The 16,111-nt window shown below is 42.4% G+C and overlaps 1 protein-coding gene across 3 annotated transcripts in view; it reads right to left on the reverse strand.

The window, feature by feature from the left end:
* Nucleotides 1-16,111, reverse strand: part of LOC143514721 (major histocompatibility complex class I-related protein 1-like) — a 67,703-nt gene that overhangs the window by 45,689 nt on the left and 5,903 nt on the right. Inside the window, exons 4-8 of one of the 3 annotated variants that reach the window (XM_077006258.1) lie at nucleotides 13,755-14,039; nucleotides 12,867-12,998; nucleotides 11,741-11,857; nucleotides 11,285-11,389; nucleotides 9,166-9,969 (exon numbers count right to left, since the gene is read on the reverse strand). The exons of 1 other annotated variant lie outside the window; for it this stretch is intronic. In XM_077006258.1, the coding sequence (XP_076862373.1) occupies nucleotides 11,292-11,389; nucleotides 11,741-11,857; nucleotides 12,867-12,998; nucleotides 13,755-14,039 (632 nt within the window). In that variant the 3' untranslated portion in view covers nucleotides 9,166-9,969; nucleotides 11,285-11,291. Of the gene's footprint in view, nucleotides 1-9,165; nucleotides 9,970-11,284; nucleotides 11,390-11,740; nucleotides 11,858-12,866; nucleotides 12,999-13,754; nucleotides 14,040-16,111 lie in introns of those variants that run through there. One more of the 3 variants, XM_077006257.1, reaches the window with a different exon arrangement.

Here is a 16,111-nt window from a genome sequence, read left to right on the forward strand (position 1 = left end):
GGTCTAGGCTGCACGATGCATTTTATGTCAAAAAATGGGCAAAAGAATAAGAAAAATAAGAAAAATACCAGCAATTACAATAGGGTTCCCACACTATGTGTGTGTGAACCCTAACTAGAGCTGCATCTATGTGAACAGTATAGGAAGGCCTGCACTTGTCTATACATGATTGGGCCTCTATATTACTGACAGAGAGAGATTGAGGGAGCCAGAGACTATGCTTTGTTATTTCACTCCTTGCACACGTAGCACGCCTAACATGACTGCCTGTGTATTCAAAGTATGAATGTAGTCTGCAAAGCCTGGCATGACTGACATGACTGGCATTACTGACATAACTGATATGACTGGCATGACTGGAATGACATCTCTGGCATGACGAACAAAATTAACATGACTGATATGACTGACATAACTGGCATGACTAATGATTTGAAGATTTGACTGACATGACTGATAGGACTGATATGACTGGACTGAAATGATTGGCATGACATGACTTACATGACTGGCAGAACATGACTGATATAACTGACATGACTGGACTGGCATGTCTGATATGACTGACATCACTGGTATGACTGACATATACTATACATATACTATAGATATGCATACAAACTATACATACATTTAGGTAGAAGTGTGTGTGTGTGTGTGTGTGTGTGTGTGTGTGTGTGTGTGTGTGTGGTAGTATATGTATTCAAACTATGACAACATATACTAATACATACATACATAAATATACATAGAAACTATACATACATATAGGTATAAAGGTGTGTGTGTCTGTGTGTTTGTGTGAGAGAGAGAGACAAAAAAGAAGCCAAATATCAGTTTGTATGAGCATGTGTTAGTCACTGAGATATGGGTGGGTATGGCTAGGGAAGTGTCATTGTGAATGCTATAGGAAGGCCTGCTTGCGCCTGTATGTGTGTGTGCCTGGTTCATAGACACAGAGAGATCTAGGTAGCCAGAGCAATGTTTACTTAGGGCACAGAGATGGGAGGGGGAATGTGGGTGAGAGTGTGAGAGAGACTGAGAGTGTGAGTTTCAGGCTGCGTGCGTGTGAGAAGGAGAAGGTGACAGAGGGACTTTACATGCATTCTTATGCATTGTATATAATACTGCACTGTAGAGCCATACGATAACCGATTTAGATTAAACTTGACAAATTTGTTCAGGATGGGATTCTGAATGGGCTTGTGCATTTTGGTCAGAATTGGGTAAAATATGAAAGAGCTTTAAGAATATGAATATTATATGTATCGATGCTGTCCATAAAAAAAATATTTAGCAGGTATAAGTGTCCTCAAATCCAAAATCTTTGGATTGTTTTTTGATTTCACACTCTGTAGAGTATTATAAGACTTTGCTTGACATGATAGTATGAAAATCCTAGGAGGAGTATGAAAAGTGATGATTTCAAACTATTATTAACTGTAAATAAACTGTGCATTTTTTAATAGGACATGTAATGGGAAAGTTGTTCGCACTACTGCAAGGAATCAAAAGAGTCCAATTGCATGTTCCCAAGTGGAATTATGTAGGGGATACACTTGCTTTTTTTGCAATAGCGCCCCCCAGTGGCCAATCGACACCCGGCTGGATTATGTCATAGGGGGCGTGCACTTGTCCACACCCAAGAGGTTTCGTGCAGATCGACAAATTGTAAGCCTGTCAAACGCGTGCCGATCACTGATTGGCCGATTACGTCAGCCATTTTGGAAGTATGGCATGTCTGCTTTAGGACCTGGTTTCCAGAAGCCCATAGATGATGTCTGTCAAGTTTCATGTGGATCGGCCAATCTGAGTGCATGGGGCAAATTTTTGCATGTTATAGCGCCCCCTAGCAGGTGAGGTATGGCAACCTCTGCGAGCTGCCCCAGACCCTCACAGGGAAGCTGTCTGTGAAGTGCCATCTCATTACATGCAAGTTTTCTTAAGTTAGAGCTCCATATGCGCAAAATTTACTATTGAATTTACGCCCCCTCATTTGATTGGCTTATACTGACTAGGTAGTGAAGAAATTAGCATTTTTGTTGGATACATTTTAAAGTTCAGACTCTTCTGAACGTTTTGATACCACATATGTGCATGTATGTGAAAAATCCAGGGACTAGTTCGCGCTCAAATATGTGTGTGATTTTGCACATTATGCAAATTAACTCGAAATCTAAGTGGGCGGAGCTTAATGGTTGTATATTAATTGTCCTATTGAATTTAGTCAAGGAATGTATAGGAACTGGAATTTTGGTTCTAGGACTTACGGTGTAGGAGATATGGACAAAACGTCAATATGGTCTGCTATAGCGCCACCATCAGGCCAATTTGGGTCCCTGTATGGGAATCTGGTCCTTGGAGTTAACTGAACCTTTTTGCCAAGTTTGGGGTTTCTAGGCATTACGGTCTAGGCTGCACAATACGTTTTAGGTCAAAAAATGGGACAAAGAATAATAAGAAAGAAAAATTCTAACAATTACAATAGGGTTCCCACACTATGTGTGTGTGAACCCTAAATAGCCGCAAGCGGCGATTGGCGGGTTCACACACAAATAGGCATATTTTGGCCTCAATAGGCAAAAGGAAGCCCAAAAGGTCCTTTAGACCTAAAAGTGAAAAGAAGCTGTTTGGGTTTGGCCAGTGTGTGCTCTACAGATAGTGTGTGATGACATCTGCGTGTGTCAGAAAGGGAGACACAGAAATAGCACATCTGGCTAGGGCTGCATCTATGTGAACAATATAGGAAGGCCTATATTGTGTCTATACATGATTGGGCCTGTATATTACAGACAGAGAGAGATTGAGGGTGCCAGAGACTATGCTTTGTTAATTCACTCCTTGCACACCTTGCACGCCTAACATGACTGCCCGTGTATTCAAAGTATGAATGTAGTCTGCAAAGCCTGGCATTACATGACTGACATGACTGGCATGACTGACATAACTGATATGACTGAAATGACATCACTGGCATGATGAACAAAAGTAATATGACTGATATGACTGACATAACTGGAATGAGTGACATGACTGGCATGACTGTAATGACATGACTGATATGACTGACATGACTTATGTCTGACATGACTGGACTGACATGACTGATATGACTGGACTGAAATGACTGACATGACTGGACTGACATGACTGTTATGACTGGACAGATATGCATACAAACTATACATACATTTAGGTAGAAGTGTGTGTGTGTGTGTGTGTGTGTGTGTGTGTGTGTGTGGTAGTGTATGTACTGAAACTATGACAACATATACTAATACATACATACATAAGTATACATAGAAACTATACATACATATAGGTATAAAGGTGTGTGTGTCTGTGTGTTTGTGTGAGAGAGAGAGACAAAAAAGAAGCCAAATATCAGTTTGTATGAGCATGTGTTAGTCACTGAGATATGGGTGGGTATGGCTAGGGAAGTGTCATTGTGAATGCTATAGGAAGGCCTGCTTGTGCCTGTATGTGTGTGTGTGCCTGGTTAATAGACACAGAGAGATCTAGGTAGCCAGAGCAATGTTTACTTAGGGCACAGAGATGGGAGGGGGAATGTGGGTGAGAGTGTGAGAGAGACTGAGAGTGTGAGTTTCAGCTTGCGTGCGTGTGAGAAGGAGAAGGTGACAGAGGGACTTTACATGCATTCTTATGCATTGTATATAATACTGCACTGTAGAGCCATACGATAACCGATTTAGATGAAACTTGACAAATTTGTTCAGGATGGGATTCTGAATGGGCTTGTGCATTTTGGTCAGAATTGGGTAAAATATGAAAGAGCTTTAAGAATATGAATATTATATGTATCGATGCTGTCCATTAAAAAAATATTTAGCAGGTATAAGTGTCCTCAAATTCAAAATCTTTGGATTGTTTTTTGATTTCACACTCTGTAGAGTATTATAAGACTTTGCTTGACATGATAGTATGAAAATCCTAGGAGGAGTATGAAAAATGATGATTTCAAACTATTATTAACTGTAAATAAACTGTGCATTTTTTAATAGGACATGTAATGGGAAAGTTGTTCGCACTACTGCAAGGAATCAAAAGAGTCCAATTGCATGTTCCCAAGTGGAATTATGTAGGGGATACACTTGCTTTTTTTGCAATAGCGCCCCCCAGTGGCCAATCGACACCCGGCTGGATTATGTCATAGGGGGCGTGCACTTGTCCACACCCAAGAGGTTTCGTGCAGATCGACCAATGGTAAGCCTGTCAAACGCGTGCCGATCACTGATTGGCCGATTACGTCAGCCATTTTGGAAGTATGGCATGTTTGCTTTAGGACCTGGTTTCCAGAGGCCCATAGATGATGTCTGTCAAGTTTCATGTGGATCGGCCAATCTGAGTGCATGGGGCAAATTTTTGCATGTTATAGCGCCCCCTAGCAGGTGAGGTATGGCAACCACTGCGAGCTGCCCCAGACCCTCACACGGAAGCTGTCTGTGAAGTGCCATCTCATTACATGCAAGTTTTCTTAAGTTAGAGTTCCATATGTGCAAAATTTACTATTGAATTTACGCCCCCTCATTTGATTGGCTTATACTGACTAGGTAGTGAAGAAATTAGCATTTTTGTTGGATACATTTTAAAGTTCAGACTCTTCTGAACGTTTTGATACCACATATGTGCACGTATGTGAAAAATCCAGGGACTAGTTCGCGCTCAAAGATGTGTGTGATTTTGCACATTATGCAAATTAACTCGAAATCTAAGTGGGCGGAGCTTAATGGTTGTATATTAATTGTCCTATTGGATTTAGTCAAGGAATGCATAGGAACTGGAATTTTGGTTCTAGGACCTACGGTGTAGGAGATATGGACAAAAAGTCAATATGGTCTGCTATAGCGCCACCATCAGGCCAATTTGGGGTCCCTGTATGGGAATCTGGTCCTTGGAGGTAACTGAACCTTTTTGCCAAGATTGGGTTTTCTAGGCATTACGGTCTAGGCTGCACGATGCATTTTATGTCAAAAAATGGGCAAAAGAATAAGAAAAATAAGAAAAATACCAGCAATTACAATAGGGTTCCCACACTATGTGTGTGTGAACCCTAAATATAGCCGCAAGCGGCGATTGGCGGGTTCACACACAAATAGGCATATTTTGGCCTCAATAGGCAAAAGGAAGCCCAAAAGGTCCTTTAGACCTAAAAGTGAAAAGAAGCTGTTTGGGTTTGGCCAGTGTGTGCTCTACAGATAGAGTGTGATGACATCTGCGTGTGTCAGAAAGGGAGACACAGAAATAGCACATCTGGCTAGGGCTGCATCTATGTGAACAATATAGGAAGGCCTGCATTTGTCTATACATGATTGGGCCTGTATATTACAGACAGAGAGAGATTGAGGGTGCCAGAGACTATGCTTTGTTAATTCACTCCTTGCACACCTTGCACGCCTCACATGACTGCCCGTGTATTCAAAGTATGAATGTAGTCTGCAAAGCCTGGCATTACATGACTGACATGACTGGCATGACTGGCATGACTGACATAACTGATATGACTGGCATGACTGAAATGACATCACTGGCATGATGAACAAAAGTAATATGACTGATATGACTGACATAACTGGAATGAGTGACATGACTGGCATGACTGTAATGACATGACTGATATGACTGACATGACTTATGTCTGACATGACTGGACTGACATGACTGATATGACTGGACTGAAATGACTGACATGACTGGACTGACATGACTGTTATGACTGGACAGATATGCATACAAACTATACATACATTTAGGTAGAAGTGTGTGTGTGTGTGTGTGTGTGTGTGTGTGGTAGTGTATGTACTCAAACTATGACAACATATACTAATACATACATACATAAGTATACATAGAAACTATACATACATATAGAGAGACAAAAAAGAAGCCAAATATCAGTTTGTATGAGCATGTGTTAGTCACTGAGATATGGGTGGGTATGGCTAGGGAAGTGTCATTGTGAATGCTATAGGAAGGCCTGCTTGCGCCTGTATGTGTGTGTGTGCCTGGTTAATAGACACAGAGAGATCTAGGTAGCCAGAGCAATGTTTACTTAGGGCACAGAGATGGGAGGGGGAATGTGGGTGAGAGTGTGAGAGAGACTGAGAGTGTGAGTTTCAGCTTGCGTGCGTGTGAGAAGGAGAAGGTGACAGAGGGACTTTACATGCATTTTTATGCATTGTATATAATACTGCACTGTAGAGCCATACGATAACCGATTTAGATGAAACTTGACAAATTTGTTGAGGATGGGATTCTGAATGGGCCTGTGCATTTTGGTCAGAATTGGATAAAATATGAAAGAGCTTTAAGAATATGAATATTATATGTATCGATGCTGTCCATTAAAAAAATATTTAGCAGGTATAAGTGTCCTCAAATCCAAAATCTTTGGATTGTTTTTTGATTTCACACTCTGTAGAGTATTATAAGACTTTGCTTGACATGATAGTATGAAAATCCTAGGAGGAGTATGAAAAGTGATGATTTCAAACTATTATTAACTGTAAATAAACTGTGCATTTTTTAATAGGACATGTAATGGGAAAGTTGTTCGCACTACTGCAAGGAATCAAAAGAGTCCAATTGCATGTTCCCAAGTGGAATTATGTAGGGGATACACTTGCTTTTTTTGCAATAGCGCCCCCCAGTGGCCAATCGACACCCGGCTGGATTATGTCATAGGGGGCGTGCACTTGTCCACACCCAAGAGGTTTCGTGCAGATCGACCAATGGTAAGCCTGTCAAACGCGTGCCGATCACTAATTGGCCGATTACGTCAGCCATTTTGGAAGTATGGCATGTCTGCTTTAGGACCTGGTTCCCAGAGGCCCATAGATGATGTCTGCCAAGTTTCATGTGGATCGGCCAATCTGAGTGCATGGGGCAAATTTTTGCATGTTATAGCGCCCCCTAGCAGGTGAGGTATGGCAACCTCTGCAAGCTGCCCCAGACCCTCACAGGGAAGCTGTCTGTGAAGTGCCATCTCATTACATGCAAGTTTTCTTAAGTTAGAGCTCCATATGCGCAAAATTTACTATTGAATTTACGCCCCCTCATTTGATTGGCTTATACTGACTAGGTAGTGAAGAAATTAGCATTTTTGTTGGATACATTTTAAAGTTCAGACTCTTCTGAACGTTTTGATACCACATATGTGCATGTATGTGAAAAATCCAGGGACTAGTTCGCGCTCAAAGATGTGTGTGATTTTGCACATTATGCAAATTAACTCGAAATCTAAGTGGGCGGAGCTAAAGGGTCCTAGAGGCTTTTTTGTTTGGTTTGATCCAAGGAATCCATCAGAAGTGGAATTTCGTTTCTATGACCTACGGTGTAGGAGATATGGACCAAAACGCAAAATGCTGCGCTATAGCGCCACCATCAGGCCAATGTGGGTCATTGTCTGGGTTTCCCTCATTGCACCTCTGGTGCACCTGTCTGACAAGTTTGGTGTTTCTGGGCCTTACGGTCTAGGCTGCAGTATGCGTTTTACAGCCTGAAAAATAATAATAATAAGAAGAAAAACTCGAGCAATTACAATAGGGTTCCCACACTATGTGTGTGAACCCTAAAAACTCGAGCAATTACAATAGGGTTCCCACACTATGTGTGTGAACCCTAAAAACTCGAGCAATTACAATAGGGTTCCCACACTATGTGTGTGAACCCTAATAAAAACAAATAAGGAGATGAAATAAGAGAAACAGCAATACCTATGCGGCTAGTTTGCTAGCGCAGACATCACGCAGAGCACAAAGCATGTAACGGCCAGAAATATGTGTACTGTCTCTTTAAGGGAGCGAGTTATGCGCGTATGCAATATTGTTGTTTTTAGGTTTCTGCCATAGTCCAACTCAGACCACTGCTCTTTATTTTATCTTTATTTTATTTCTGTAAGTAACGCATTCAATGAGCTTTGGACAACTCACCAGTTTATGTATGAACAGTCAAGTAGTGCTGGAGCCCAGGTTTATTTTGGTCAACCAGCAAATAAACGGACTAAGTGGAATACCACCAGCGCGAGTACGAGTCAGCAATTCACCTCTCCTCTGTGTGCTTCGTGTTTCACTCGCCTGTTAACTGTCCAAGTTCACTTCTATCCGGAACAGAGTGGATATTTAAGGTTGAACTAACTCCGAAGAGCGTTACAAGCATAGAATTAGACTGAATAGATCTGTTTTTATGGATCGGTCACATTGTCACAGATACCCAATCTAGAATTTTTTCCAATATCGGGACCGATACAGATATTAATATCGGAATCGGTGCATCCCTAGTGTTTTCTTTGTCAAGGAATATGCAAACTATCCAGTACTGCTTGTCTGTTGTAGTTATCTCTCAATTTCTTTGATCTGGTTTCTGCAGTATGTAAATGAAGGACATGTCCATCTCCACCTTTGTGAATAACTTATCTGCCGCGCTATAAGGCAAATAAATATTTTAATCTACGCTGGTATTAAGTTGTATTGCATGTTGGCAATGTAAATACATAATGCTACTCTACAGATTGTTACTACACAGATTGTATGGGAATTGGACATCCTACACATTTTTTGTATACGCTGAAAATTCTACATTGTGTGATGGTGTGAGAGCAAATTAAAATGTTTAAATGAGTAGTAGCAGTGTAGGGAGGTGTGTGTGGTTAATTAGTGCTGATGTCCGATGATTCGAGCAGCTATCTCAACCAAATATTGCTGAGTGGAGACAATAAAAGATGAATTGTTACATCTTCCATTTTAAAGCATAAAGAGACACATGACATCACATGAAGAGCCTTAAATTAGTTTCTCTTTAGCTCTAGGCCACGACAACGTAGGTCAGCATAGGTATAAAACGCTATTCACACAGACACATTTGGATCCAAAATTAAAACCAGAACAGTGGCTCTAATGAGCAGTAGTAGAATAAGCAAAAACGTCCTTCTTATAAAAACGTCTTTAATTGTTCAAAACATAAGGAAAGCATGTCCTTGCTAGTACGAAACGCCATATTGGCGTATATTTAAATTAAACAATAAATAGCAAAGACCGTTCGTTTAAAATCAAACACACTGAAACTGCTTATTTTATTTCAGAGTAATTTTCGTTGCGTGTCGCTTTTTACTTTCGATTTCAACAGTGGCGCAGACATATTTCAACTTACCACCCAACGTTTGCGGAATTCCTCCAAACATGATTAAAAGACAAATTGTATGTATCCGTTTATCCATCTTTCTATTTCTGTTTAAATTAGAGTCTCTAATTCAGATTAAATAGGCTGTTTGAGGCGGATCTGTTGCGAAAGAAACAGAACTTTCTATAGCGATTTACTCTTCGGCGTTTCCTTCGTCTTCCATAGAACTCACATGCGGAAACGTTGGTATCAGCCAATAGAAAAAGCAGGAAAAGCTGCGGACGTCATCCGTTGCTGAGCGGACTTTGTAGGTTGACGTTGAGTTGCACCATGAGCAGTGTAGGCAGGACAGGGGGGGAAGCATTCTTTTTGATGCTTCCACTCAGTCAGAATAATGCATTACAGTTTAGAATAAGATACTCTAAACCATTCAACATATATGTCACTATTTACCATATGTTTATTCATATAAGGCATATTATAAAAAGAAATATAGTAATAATGAAATTCTTTAAAAAAATATTTCATTTAAATTGCAAATTTTTAAATTTAGAAATATCTTCAATCCACAAAGCTATCCATTTACAGTCATACTTTCAAGAAGTGATTCAAATCAGAATACATCTCCCAAGTAGCACAGAATGTGATGTAGTAAATGCCAATTCTAAAGGGCTTCCACCTAAATTACAGATTAATGTCATTTGCTTCTGATGTTCAACATTACTAAACTAGCAAATTCAGTAGTTTCACTGGAATCACAGTCTTTGTCCACAATAGTTGGATTTTTCATTGTGATACACTGATGTAAAAATCACACTTCCTCAGGATCTCCACCTGAAACACAGCAACCAAACCATCATTAAATACACACAACTGGAATGCTCTGTGACCAATAGTCCTGCTGCACCCCTGAGTCATAAAATCCCTTTCACTTCATAAACCAATCCAGTTACCATCCTGTGTATAAATGCCTCAGCAACACCGTGGCAGTGTACGGAATCTGACACCCCCTGAATCGGAATATACCCAGCATCCCCTATGCACTGAGTGGTTTTCTAATTATAAGTGATCAAGTTATGGCTGTCAGGCCTTTATGTTATATCAGCATTGCTACAATTTTAAAGGTTGACGAAGGTGAATGTTAAAACTCTACAAAAAACTCTAGTACACAGTTGGTTCTCCCCTGCTCTCAGCATCAAGGCTGTGCACCATGAGGGACATGGACTGTACCACAGCACACTGAAGAAAGGAAGTGGACTGTACCACAGCACACTGAAGAAAGGAAGTGGACTGTACCACAGCACACTGAAGAAGGGACGTGGACTGTACCACAGCACACTGACAAAGAAGAACCATCAATAACCCTTTTAGGGATATTCATCAATGCATTTAACCCTTCCGGAGTGAACACACATAGGCACCTGCTGCCGTGCCTGGGAAGTAGTTGGAGGGTTAGGTGCCTTATTCAAGGGCACTTCAGCCATGATTACTGCTGGTTGGGGGTTAGGGGCTTTCTTCAAGGGCACTTCAGCCATGGTTACTGCTGGTTGGGGGTTAGGTGCCTTGTTCAAGGGCACTTCAACCATGTCTACTGGTGGTTGGGGGGTTAGGCACTGTAAATTTCCAAATCCACTCATAGATTGAGCCGCGTAACCGACGCGTGTTCCATTGTAGTAGCCTATTCATCAAACGATTCTTCGAAACAGCCTTTATTGAGTAATTTCGACGAATAGACAAATACAAATAAACAAAGTACAAATTATAAAGTTATCTGTAACTTTATGCTATCACTTTATGTTGTATGTCTTATAAAGTAACACGACGCAAAGAGACACGGTCGGAAAACCTTGCGACTCCCTCGATCCTAATCCACAAACTAAACCAGCGGGAAAATTCTACTAGCCCCACTTGAGCATGCACGCTACGCATCATGACGTCTCATTGCTTACATAAACATATTATCCCTTAACCTATAAGAAGCGCCTTTGGCTCCTACAGGCGCCTTCTTCAAGGGCACTTCAGCCACTGCCCCAGATCTTGCAGCTCCATCTATAAACTCCTCTTTCAGTCACAAGCACCCGGAGCAGTAACCATGCTGGCGAGGGGTTTGTGCATCATGGGAAGAGTAAGGACTCCTTTACTCTCTCACCAGGATTTTAGTTGCTTCTGTCTGTCTGATTCAGCATTGGGTTCATCTCAGAACAGTTCTCTGTGCTGCTCTTTGATGTCTCCTCACTGCTGCTGGTATGGTGTCCTATGGAAAAGAGAGACATGAAGTGATTTTACTTATTGTGAAAACAACCTACAGGCACATTTCACTTTGAAATGTAGATACTCTTTATAATTAATAAACAATAGCATTAGATAATTATCTGTATTATACACTGCACTAACACTGACGGTTAAAGTTATACGGGGTGTACAAGAGCACAGAATCACCACAGTGGAACAAAAACACCTGTCTAAAAACACCAGGGGTGGGTTTCCTGAAACATTCGTAGCGCTAAGTACTTCGTAACCTCGTATGAAACGTATGAGGTTAAGAAGTAGTTAGCGCTACAAACGTTTAGGGAAACTCACCCCAGACTAGTAGGAGATTGATTACCAGAGTCTGATGAGGAATCAGGCATCATTTTAATGTGTTCACTGCTGTTACTAGGTGATGGATCATTGCTGTTATCAGGTGATGTATCACTAGGTGATGTAGCATTGCTTTCATTCCCTGCCAAAAGAAACCACACATCACCAAACTCAGTCACAGTCACCAAACTCAAAACTATCTTAAATACAGAATATGTTTTATAGTTGTAAATATAAATAATTATTACAAGAGTCAGAACTGTTATCCATTTTCCCTGGGGGTGAGAATGTTTTAGAATATTAGAAGTATAAAGTTTCTGGTCATGTTGGAGTACATATATAAAGATCTAGTTTTCACTTTCACAATCTAGATTTAAAGTAAATGAACATCTAGAATATCTAATCGGTTCTGTGGCAGATCAACGTGGCTGATCTCCAGCTGGGCTGCACCATTTCAGCCCAACACCACCCACACCATCACTGACTGAAGCCACAGACTGTCCAGCAGAAATCGTGGAAATGCACCTCAGAACTATGGTTAATCTAAACTCACAATTTCCTTTTTTTAACTGTAACTGTGAATCTTGTCACCTGCCAACAATTTAATAAAGTTAGGACGAATTACCAAAATGAAACAAAATTTTTTTAAAGTGTAATAAAAAATTATGCCTGAGAGATTATGACAACATGTTCAGCATTTTGCATGTAATGACCTAGGCAATGACCTAAAGCCTAAATGCATTTTGATAATTTTGACATGACAAGCAATTTGTAATGCAAAAAACAACAACTGTCCATGACCATTTGCAAAATGTACAAACGTATTTGCAAAACGTAAAACGCAATGAGAAGTGCAATGTATGACGTGCACAAGTAACAAGGAAATATGGAGACTTAATGAACAGATTTAAGAATTTCAGCTTTGGTGTTCAGTTTGGTGTTCCAAACCAATGTAATCCTATAACATTCTGGATTAGAAAAGGAGTTTAGTTTCAGGAACTGCAGCAAATTGTAAAATGGAGTTTTCATACGTATATTACCTTAAATTCATTGCTCTTACTTTGCAAATTAGGATTAAGAATAATTGGAATCAACAACAGCAACATGCTCTTCTGTGTAGCATTACAAAGCCTTTTCATTGTGCACAGTACCTCTTTTCTCACGTCGTTTCTTATAGATGACTACACCAGCGCCCACAATGGCTGCCACGAGCAGGGCCCCGATCACTCCTCCAATTACACCACTCTGAATTTTCTCTGTTGAGCAGTCATTGCATCTTCCATCTGTCAACAAAAATACATTTTAGGTCTAAAACAACAAAAAACTAAATCTATAGCAACATAAGCAGAGCACTCAGAAAGGGCTCTACCCTCTCTGCTCCTCAGACACAGGCCTAAGAGTCCACTGTTTTTTTAAATCCCACTTTAAACTTAGTGGTGATCCAGAGCAGAAGACCAGTAATGGGTTGAGCTGCTTTCCTGGCCTGGGTGAGTGAGGACTTCTGTGCCTCTGAGGTCTGGGTGAGCATCACACCTGACAGCCCTGACAGATCCACCTGGGACACAGTCCTGACCAATCCCCCTGGGTATCTCCAATAGATGCTATAGAGCACACTCTTCCAACAGTGGCTCAGGTGAAACTACATGGATGTATTATATACCACCACACTTAAACATCTCTGCTGTGGCAGTCTTCAGATCTTTTGAGAAACATACGGGACGGGAAGTTGTTTGGCCTGTTGCTGTATTTGAATAGTTGATGAGTGTTCAGAAACAATATTAAGAAATTCTTAAATATATGGGAAGCTAAATGACTTCTTCCAGAATCTAATTCATACTACAAGAAGTAGTATGTCGGAATACTATTTGCATATCAAATGTTCTGGTTCAGTTAAGCAGGATTTACAAAATTTCATTTTTTTATTGTAATATAAAAAAAATGTAGTGTAAAAAAAGTATTGTAATAAATATTTATGACCTCATTCAGACTGGAATGTATTAAAATCAACTACGAATGTCAACAGTCACAGCAATATTTACCCCATTTGACAATGACTGGTTCTTTGAGACTAATGTGGTCCACATAACAGTCATAATCTGCTTGTTCATTCTCCAGGATCACCACACTCTTCCTCAGCTGGTAGGTCTCATCATCATTGGGTCTGACTCCTAAGGACATTAACATGTTTTCAGGTAGAGAGGTGCGGTACTTCCTCACACTCATCTTCACATCTTTAGGGTAGAAGCCTGTGGCTAGGCAGGTCAGGGTCAGCTTGCTGGAGTCACTCACACATTTCTTTGCAAATGCATAAACATCTGGTTTAGCTAGAAAAAAAGAAATACACACACACACACACACACACACACAGTCTGTTTAGTTAGATTATTTTCACCATTAAAAACAGGGAAGATGCCAAACCAATGAAACAACACGTTATGTTCTAATAAAGTGACTGTCCTGTATTTAGATGACAGCTGTGCACACACACATTGTTCTGTTAACTAATTTCATGAAACAGCACCTATGATGCTTTTCCGTTAGTCCTGAAGATATTCACACATGCAGAGACCTTGTACAGTTAGGAACTAAAGTTCTGACATTAAACTGAGCGTGCCTTTAAAATTGTGTGTTGAGAATAAATTCATATTCAATTTTAACAAATTATATTTAACATAACCCAGTATATTAAAATATCTTTCATCAGGTGTGTATACAAATACACACACAACTCTCAGTTTGGGCTGACATCCTGTTATGGTGTATGCCATTTTAAGTAATTCCATGTAATCCATTTCAATTTAGAAGAACAATTGTCACGTAGGGCAACGCCCCCTCTCGTAGCTGTCACTCTGGGTTCCCTCATGTCCGTGTTCCCTGCCTGTTTGTCCCGCCCTGCTTGTTAGTTTGATGGATTCCTTGTTTGTTACCACGCCCCTGTGTCATTGTCATCACCTGTCCCTAGTTTAGTCCTGTGTATATTAGTCCCTGTGTCTCCCAGGTCTAGTTGTCGGTCTTTTTGTTTTTTGCTGTGTTTTGCCTGTTCGCCCTAGTACTGCTGTTCTGTGAGTCTTCCTTGTTGTGTTCACTATGTCTGTCCGTATTTCGTGTCCTGACTGCCTGCCCGGTTTCACCCATGCCTGTTACATCGACGCTGCTTTTGGAATTTCCTGTAATAAGTCTCGCTCTCCTCAGCGTTTGTGTCCGTCTACCTGTTCTGCCCCGCGCAGATCGTTACATAAAGACCGACCTTACAAGGACACAGCGAGGGAGCGAGACTCTGGTGAGTTTAATCGCTGTGATGAGATGTTGGCTGGTTCGGTCCAGTTCAACTCTCCGATATCGCAGCGTGAACGAACCAGAGACAGAAATTCCCCTGGCGCTGTGGGAACACGGAAGTCTCGACGCGCACCAACGAAAGCCCAGTCACTTTCGGTTTCGACTGGCTTTCGCGTCGAGACTCCTGTTGAGCGCTACGTGTCTGCCCGGCTTGATCACTATAGGGAGGAGAAACCTGTAGTACAAGTCGCGGGCAGACGGATTGAGTGCACAGACTGGCGTTTGCTTAACCCTTGGTTGGCTCTCGATGGCTTCTGCGAGCTCCCGACGCCTCAGAGGAGGCGGAGCCGTCGCAGAGAGAGCCACCGAGGGGCTTCTGTGTCTGTGTATTCTTCCAGGCTCACCCAGGACCCTGAGGAGGAGGACCTACCGCCGCTGATCCCGCCAGCTACACATCACGACACCCCCAAGTATTTTTTGGGGGGGAGTACAAGCCACGTCGGCTTGGCGGACACGCCCCCTGATGACGTCAGTATGGTGGTTCCGCCCCCCGAGGACGTCGGCTTGGCGGACACGCCCCCCGATGACGTCAGTATGGTGGCTCCGCCCCCCGAGGACGTCAGCTTGGCGGACACGCCCCCAGATGACGTCAGTATGGTGGTTCCGCCCCCCGAGGACGTCGGCTTGGCGGACACGCCCCCCGATGACGTCAGTATGGTGGCTCCGCCCCCCGAGGACGTCAGCTTGGCGGACACGCCCCCCGATGACGTCAGTATGGTGGCTCCGCCCCCCGAGGACGTCGGCTTGGCGGACACGCCCCCCGAGGACGTCGGCTTGGCGGACACGCCCCCCGAGGACGTCGGCTTAGTGGCTCCGCCCCCCGAGGACGTCGGCTTAGTGGCTCCGCCCCCCGAGGACGTCGGCTTAGTGGCTCCGCCCCCCGAGGACGTCGGCTTAGTGGCTCCGCCCCCCGAGGACGTCGGCTTAGTGGCTCCGCCCCCCGAGGACGTCGGCTTAGTGGCTCCGCCCCCCGAGGACGTCGGCTTGGCGTACACGCCCCCCGAGGACGTCGGCTTGGCGTACACGCCCCCCGAGGACGTCGGCTTGGCGTACACGCCCC

The sequence above is a fragment of the Brachyhypopomus gauderio genome, chromosome 5, assembly GCF_052324685.1.
Source record: "Brachyhypopomus gauderio isolate BG-103 chromosome 5, BGAUD_0.2, whole genome shotgun sequence".
Classification (NCBI taxonomy): domain Eukaryota; kingdom Metazoa; phylum Chordata; class Actinopteri; order Gymnotiformes; family Hypopomidae; genus Brachyhypopomus; species Brachyhypopomus gauderio.